The sequence below is a fragment of the Melospiza melodia genome, chromosome 1, assembly GCF_035770615.1.
Source record: "Melospiza melodia melodia isolate bMelMel2 chromosome 1, bMelMel2.pri, whole genome shotgun sequence".
In the NCBI taxonomy this organism is placed as follows: domain Eukaryota; kingdom Metazoa; phylum Chordata; class Aves; order Passeriformes; family Passerellidae; genus Melospiza; species Melospiza melodia.
The window spans coordinates 27,648,896-27,656,935 of record NC_086194.1 but is presented as its reverse complement, the minus strand read 5'-3'; the positions used below and the strand labels follow the sequence as shown (position 1 = coordinate 27,656,935).

Here is an 8,040-nt window from a genome sequence, read left to right as displayed (position 1 = left end):
CGGGCGCAGGCGCTGCCCGCGCGGCAGGGGCCGGCGTGGGGCGGCGCTGCCCGGCTGCCCCGGGGTGCCCGGGTCGGTGCCTGCCGCCGCCCGCGGTGCCCGCGCTGCCGGCGAGACAGGGCCGCGCTAACGCGAGGGTCACACGGGCCGGGGAGCGCGCCGGGGCCGGCGCGGGGCTCCGCTGCGCGCGGCGGCCGGTGCGAGTCGGCGGAGGGCGCGCAGGCGAACGCCAGAGCTGCTACATCCGGGCTGCGGCGGCGGCACCTGCCGCGGCGGGGGCCTCGGTGACATTGGGGCTCGGCGGCTGAAGGGGGAGGCAGCGCTGCGGAGCCCGCAGAGAGCGAGACCTTCGCCCGCACCCACCAAACCACCACCACCACCCCGACACCGCCGCCATGGTGCTGGGCACCATCCTCACCCACGCGAAGAAGCACCCGGCCGTGAGTACCTGAACGCGATACCCGGCCCCGCGCCCGCCCTTCTCTGCCGTGGCTCGGTGTCCCCAGCCGCCCGGTCGCCTCCTCCTGGCCCATCCGTCTCTGGCATTCCTGTGCGTGCCGAACCCCTGGACTGCCCGGAGCTGGCCGAGCAGACGCGGCCAGGTCCCTTTGATCCATCGGTTCCTGCGGCCTTGCTCGTGCTGCAAGGCTTGAGGTGGCCCTTTCCGATCTTCTTGCCCACCATTTCCCCCCACTCTCGCCCTCTCGTGTTTTTGGTTTTGTTATCCGAGCACAGACGGTAGGGGCCATTTTGGCGGTAAGGGACGGTTGTCTGTTGCAGAAACGCGATGTAACAGAATTTTTTGTTTGGTTTTGGTCTCTCTGTTGTAGGACTGTTTTTCTCATCCCTGCCTCTTCATAGCTGCTAGTTCTTCAGTGACCCCAGGGATACCTTGCGAAAAGGGAACTTATCCCAGGGGTTTAGAGGGCCACGTGTTTGTAAAATCCATAACATTGTTCTTTGGCCTGCCATAGCTGATGCCAGGAGTGCTGTGTATCAGTACTATTTTGCTATATTGCAGGATGATACTTAATTTTTTTTGTGTTGTTATTCCAGTTGATCCCTCTGTTTGTGATCATTGGATCTGGAGGTGTTGGTGCAAGCCTGTATCTGATGCGTTTGGCAATGTTCAACCCTGACGTTAGGTATGTATTCAGTAATTCCAGGTGCCAGTCCTCTTGCTGCATATGTCACACTCCACTGCCTTGGGTTTTGTGTTTCTGGACAACTTAATGTCTTGGTCCAGTATCACCTGGCATTAGGCGTGTGGAGCTTTCCTTGATTTGGAGATCTCTTTGTTTACCATGATACCTAGGGACTGCTGACAAAGGACAGTGCCTTTTTCTGCAGAAACTTGCTTGGATGGGTGATTCGATGATGTAATAACCACAGTACATACTTCTTTTTTTTTTTGCAATTTGAAGATAGTGTTAATATTCTCTCACATCTTGCATTTCTCTCAATAGCTGGGACAAGAAAAATAACCCAGAACCTTGGAACAAAATGGCTCCCAATGACCAGTACAAGGTAAAATGCGAAATACAGATTTGCAGGAAGCATCATATTAGAGGTGTAGCCTACTGCTATAAGATGTTTGATTATATGGGAAAGTAGTTGGATGAGTGATGCATTCCTTTTATGCAGCATTTGTTTGTCTCTAGAACTCTGGACAGAGATGGCTGAGTTTGAGGTTTAAAACTCTCCTAATGGTGGTTGATAATGGGGTGAAAGGAGAATGTATGAAAATAGTCATATTTATTGCACTGTAAGGAAAAGAGAAATTATAAGTGAGAGAAAGAATTTACTGACTCTTAATGCTCAGAAATAAACCACAGGGAGAAGGACAAAATCCCAGAAGAACTGAACTAGAGTTTTCTAAGCTGATGGCCTTTACTCATGAGAAGCAGTGCAGGAAAATGTCAGTGTTTAATGTAACCATGAGTTCAGGTCTGCAGGTCTTGATTTTTTGAAAACAAAACAATGTTAACAAAATTAATATCCAGTAAGTAATTGGATGCAATAGAAATGTTCCTTAGCTGATATTCAGCTAATTTCATTGAACTAATGAGGAAGCGTGCAAAGATGTCTGACACTTTTGGTAGTTTACAGGTGTTCTGAAATTGTAGACTCATTTATGTTGGAAAAGACCATCAAGGTTATTGAGTTGAACCTTTGACTGAACACCATGTTGTCAACTAGACCATAGCACTAAGTGCCATGTCCAGTCATTTCTTCCACACTTGCAGAGATGGTTACTCTACCCCCACCCAGGGCAATGTGTTTCAGTGTATGACAATACTTCCAGTGCAGAAATTCTTCCTGAAGTCCAACATAAACCTCCTCTTGTCCTGTTGCTGGTTGCCTGGGAGAAGAGGCCAACCCCTACCTGGCTACATCCTCTTCTCAGGGAGCTGTAGAGAGTGACAGCCTCCCCTGAGCTTCCTGTTCTCCAGGCTAAACAACAGCAGCTCTCTCAGATAGCCCCTCATCTCATGTACTCTCTATACCTTTCACCAGCTTTATTGTCCTTCTCTGCACATGAATCGTGTTTTAATCATGCTTTACAGAAGTGCTATGTTACTTGATTGCTGTTAAAAATATTTTAAGATTATTTTCAAGCTTCAAAAAAAGCAAACCTACTGTGTTTTCTAAGCTAGTGTCTTGTTTGGTACCATATACTACTGTGCCAATCATTGAAATAAGTAGAAAAATCCCACACTTACAAAATAAGACAGGTTGCAGTTCCCTTAAAAGTCCAAAAAGAAAATTTCATTCTTTGTTTTCATTGCCAGTTCTGGAATGTTGCTGGTTTGTAAATATCTAAACTTGGCAAATCCTGCATAGTGCACAGCACAAATTCTTTTAAAGAGTGCATGACTTGTGTGGCATTCCCCTTCTGCCTTAACATACAAACACAGCCTCAGTGTTTGCCATATTTGGGTGTGAGAATCATTGGGGACATTTTTTCCAAATCTGCCTTGTGGGAGATGAAAAGGACATATATTCTAATTTGAGGATGACTTTAGTAAAAAGTTCTTGCAATACAAGTCTTGCTTTTGATGGGATTTTTTTTCTATTGTAAACTTCTCTTTGTCATATTAACTTCCTCACTCTTCTTCCAAAGAAAAGAGTTGATGACATGAGCATTACTGTAGGAGTTGCAGACAAAGCAGTAATTTGAATGTGCTGTAGGCTGTTGTGTTTTCTTTAAGAAAATTTAAAAAAATTAAAAATTGGGTGTAACTAAAAATAATCAAAATTATAGTTATGTGCTTTTCATCTTTTTGTTTTTTTTAGAAAAACTGTGCTATCACATGCTTGCTGTCAAGTCAGGCTGGGATGCCAAAATAGGCAGTTTGTCTGCAGTTAGTCTCTCATGCATGAGTTAGTAAAGTCATTGTCCTCCATCACTTTTTGGGTTGTTCTGGATTGATTGTAACAGGATCCAATTATAATAGTATAAACTGAGCATGTGAGAGGATCCATTCTGACTTTAATTCCTCCTTGTCATCCTTTGCAGTTCTAGATGCAGCTACCTAAACCAAACTTGGCTTTTGTAGCAATGCTCTAAATGCTCCTTTGTGCCACTGTCTGTTCACAGATACTGTGCTTTTGCACCACATGGCAAGCTGGCTTTTGCCTTCAGTATACAGGAGCCACAGATTTTGAGCAAAATGGATGAACTCATCAGTACTGTAAAAAGTTCCTCTGAATGGGCTTCTGATTCTGGGGGTTAAGAGGAGACACTGTTGGTTTCTTCTAGTGGAAGACATGACCACTCATTTTAAGTGCAGAGCTTCTAGTACTGGGTACAGAATAAATAGTAAAAAGTTACTGTTTATCAAAGGTTTTTGTTTGTTTATTAGTGCCCGGTTCACAGACTCAAAAAATGTTTTCAGTTTCCTGGTGTAAGTTCAATGATGTATATTTTTAGTAAATACCAGGGAAAATGTGCAATCAAACTTCTTAATAAATATTCTTTCCCTTCTCTTTCCTAGTTTGTCGCAGTCAATATGGATTACAGTCGCCTCAAAAAGGACCGTCCTGACTTCTAAAAACACAACAATGTCCATAAGCTGCACAGAAAGGTCTTCCGGAAGCTGTTCGCACAAGTGTCATGTTTAATCATCCAGGAAATAAATAAATTTGCCTCACACAGCACCAGGTCATGTGTTTTAAAGTGTTTTGATGAGGCTTAATAAATGTTTAAAACTTGAAGTGTCTGCTCTTTCATTTTGCAAAATGACAATATCCTCCTGTTAACAGTTTCTGCTGTATGGTTTGTCAATGAGCAAAAGCCAATTCATGTTTCCTCTACAAGAAATCAAAGTTGGTGTGAAGTTATGCTCAGTGTGTTGATCTCAGAAAAATAACTGCATGCTCATGCAGCTATACCAAACTTCAAGAACTTGAAAGCATGTATTTATATGTATGCATATATATTTTTTCAATATACCTGAATTTATGTACTTGCCCCTTTAAGAAGTTGTGATTGCAGAAAAGTCAATGCCAACAAGTCATTATCCATCAGGGAGGGAACAGATGTTGCCATATGTTGCTGGAGGGAAGAAAAAAAACCACACTGAACTCTCCAAAAGGTTGTGTTTCTTTTCTTTCTTTTTTCTCTTCAAGTTAAGCAGCTTTTTTTAATAAACAGAAAGACAATTTTCAATATTTAAAAAAAAATTCCTACAAACATTGTCATGGTTTCCTGTGGATCAGGAAATGAAGGGGAAGCATTCATTTCCTGTAGATCAGGAAATGAATGCTTCCCCTTAATGAAGGGAAGCACGTAGCAGAAGAGGGTACAGGTTTTGGGAAATAATTAGCTATTTATGTAAGAACAAAAAACACCTTTTAGAAAGGGCAGAATCTTATACTTTAGTACTTGGCTGAGTCTTGCTATAGGAATACTAAAAGAAAATATCTTTTCAAATCTGTAACTTATGGGGGGTTCTTTGTGCTTTACTGTGAGCATCTGGCACTTCCTTGGATAAGGGGTATTAATTCTGGACTATCTGTCAGAGTACAGCTGTTCTTGATACTCTCTGCTTAAAGTTGACTCCAAGAATATAGATAACTATAGCAACTATTGCAAGTAATAAAGTCAAGTCTAGCAGCAAGAACTTGAAGAAGCAAGACTGCTGTGGTAATTGCAAAATAACAGATATTTGCAAAACTTCATATTTTATATGGAACGACCTTGTAGGTAAAATGATGTGGTTTATTTGGTAGCAGTTCATATTATCCTTTTGTTATGAACTGAACCACTGGATTCACTCCCAGTTTTCATTTGCTTGAAAGGCTCTCATGAAGTCTGAATAAGAAAATGTGTGTCAAGACAAGAGGCATGGTTACAGTGGTGGGCAAAGCCTGTAGGTGTCATTGGGGAATGGTTCCTCTCTGGATCCAAATAGAACTGTTGCAACACTTGTTCAATTTTAAAAGTATGTTGTAAAAACAGAAAGTGTATTTTATAACTTGATAGCTGGCAGTTCATTTGAATTTTATCCCTTCAAATACAGATTCTCTGAACATTTAGAAAGACCAATATTCAGGAAGTAAATCTGATTCTTGGGTGAGAAAAGGTTATTCCTTTTGTACACAGCTGATGAAAGCAGAGGTTCATGTCTTTCTTAATAAAGGCACTTCAATGCTTATTTAAAATATATTTTAACAAGTGCTTAAGGTATTTAAGTCTTTAAATACAGATAGAATAAAAAACAAAAAGCAATTAATTCAGTGTTACTTGTCTTTGCCTATTACAGCATGCTTGCTCCTAAAAATACACAAAACTTAAAGTCTTCTAAGTTTAATTATTCTAGAAGTTATTATCCTGAGGGGACACTTCCTCCTTTTTCTTGTAGGGATATACTTCTGTTCTATGTTAAATATAGTGGATAATAGTTGCCATTATTTGCCAAACTTAAAAGTAATAAATATCATAATAACCTTTCCTTCCTTCCTTTCCTTCCTTCCCTCCCCCCCTCCCTTTATTTTGTAGCGTGCTGTTAAAAGAGAGCCAGCTTGGCAATATTTTGTCTGCATTAAAGTACTCAAGGATCTTTGGAACTGCTTCTTTAAAACCATCACCTACCTCTTTCTTCATGAAGCCAAAGATGGAATTCCCTGAAAACAGCATGAAGAAGTGACTGCAGTTTGGAATCTTAGGGTTACATCTTAAATTTACCTTTGGCTATTAACTTTTATGAAACAATGAAATCCCATAATTAGTAGGAAAAATGAAATCCTTCATTAACATCATGGCTTGTAATTTTGTTGAGCAGATGTTGTGTTATCTGAAAGAGGTTGATATTCTGCTGTCTTAGATTTCAACTGAGATGGATACAGCCACTTGATTTTGTTTGTGGCACATTTTTTTTGGAATGGTGAGTGTAGATTTGGTCTTCATGTCCTTTTCATGAGTCACATACAGAAGAGTCATCTCTTATTTTTGCATTAAAGCATTGTGCATGCTACAGCATTGTGCTTGTATCAGATTTCTGTTAACGGAGTCATTCTGTGCCTCCTTATCAGTGATCATGATTATGCAGCAGGGTGATTAAATCTGAAATTAATTCTGCCCATCTAGGATAGAAAAATTTACAGGGTTCTGTTGTTCTGGCACATGAACACATGTTTTATACAACATCTTCAAAAATTTATTTGCCTGGAGTAAGGAAAGTATAAAATATCTAGCTGCCTCTAAGAAATTAGAAGGGTGTGCCTGATATTAAAAGAATAATTTAATTTTTTTGTGGGATTTATAGGCAAATGTCATCTGAGGAATACATTTCAGATCTGTTTTCAACCTCTGCTTTACCTTTAAAGTTAGTTTGGAGTGTGACAATTGAATGACCTTTAAAATAAGGAAATGTATGTCTAATGCTGACTCGCTTTTAAAACTTTGTCAGGAAGAAAGATTGAGAAGTTATTACAGGAATTTTAGAAATGTATTTTGAGTGAGCTAATTGAAAAAATTAGAGATGTGCAAGTGCAGACAAAGTTATTGTTTCTACTGACTGGCCAGCCTTAGTATGGATGCAGCTGCATGAGCTGTAGAACCATTTCTTCAGTACAAAATGAAGCCCAACAAGTCTGTGACCACTACAGAAAAGAGGTGTTTATTAACATTGTTGCCACAGTAGGGTTTTTAAATATTACTTAATACAAAACTTACTCTACAGTCCTCTCTTTTGAAATCCCGAAGTTGGTTGACTTGTTGCTCTTGTGTTCCATTCACTTTTCCTTAGAAGTAGTCTTGAAATCAGTATTTAGCCATGAGAAGTTTCTGTGAAGCTCAAATCATTTCATATCCTCCTCTGATCTTTAGGCTTCTTAAGAGTGTCTTTGGACACTGCTATGATGCCATATTTCCCAAATGTGTGCTGGTCCTGGTGCTGTGCAGTTTGGAAGAAATTTGTTGTGTTTGTTTTGGTTTTTTTTTCCCAATAATTTCAAAGTGCTACTATCTGTGATTGGTAAGGCTTAACACTTTCTAAGGATGACATGAACCAGTATAGAGCAAGGAGATACAAACCTCTTCCATTCTTGAGAAGTAAATCCATTTTTAGCATCCAGAATAATGTTTATCTGAACCAGAAAAATAATTTGCTTTTTTTTGGTTTTCTCCTTTTTGAAAGTTTCATTTAATCGAAAATATAAAGTAATGTTTAGACTTTCTAAGCTAACATAATTCTCTCAGAAACAAGGTGAAGAGGCTAGGAGATCACCACTCTTCAATTTTCTATTTTTAGTCAGAATCAGTGGTGCTTTAGGTAATGTGAACATGAATATGCAAGTAAAGGCAAGAAAAATATATTCAAACTTTTGATGGTTTACTATCAGCATTTACCTGACATTCATTTCCTACTAGAATTGACACAAGACTGGCAAGTGGAAGAGAGAGCAAGAGACAGCAAGTTCTGAAGATGATCGAAAATAGTTTATTAACACATGGCAATGCATACATTGCAAAGAAGAAAAGAAATTCTGCTGGTAATATTCATGGGTATTGTCAATGCTTTATAACAGTCACCT

At 40.2% G+C, this 8,040-nt stretch overlaps 1 protein-coding gene across 1 annotated transcript; it reads left to right on the top strand.

Moving 5' to 3' along the window:
* Positions 1-274: 274 nt before the first annotated feature.
* NDUFA4 (NDUFA4 mitochondrial complex associated) lies at positions 275-4,218 on the top strand. Its single transcript, XM_063152102.1, has 4 exons — positions 275-440; positions 1,057-1,145; positions 1,467-1,527; positions 3,999-4,218. Exons 1-4 carry the CDS (start codon positions 396-398, stop codon positions 4,053-4,055), a joined length of 252 nt encoding a protein of 83 aa, XP_063008172.1. The 5' UTR covers positions 275-395; the 3' UTR covers positions 4,056-4,218.
* Positions 4,219-8,040: the final 3,822 nt, after the last annotated feature.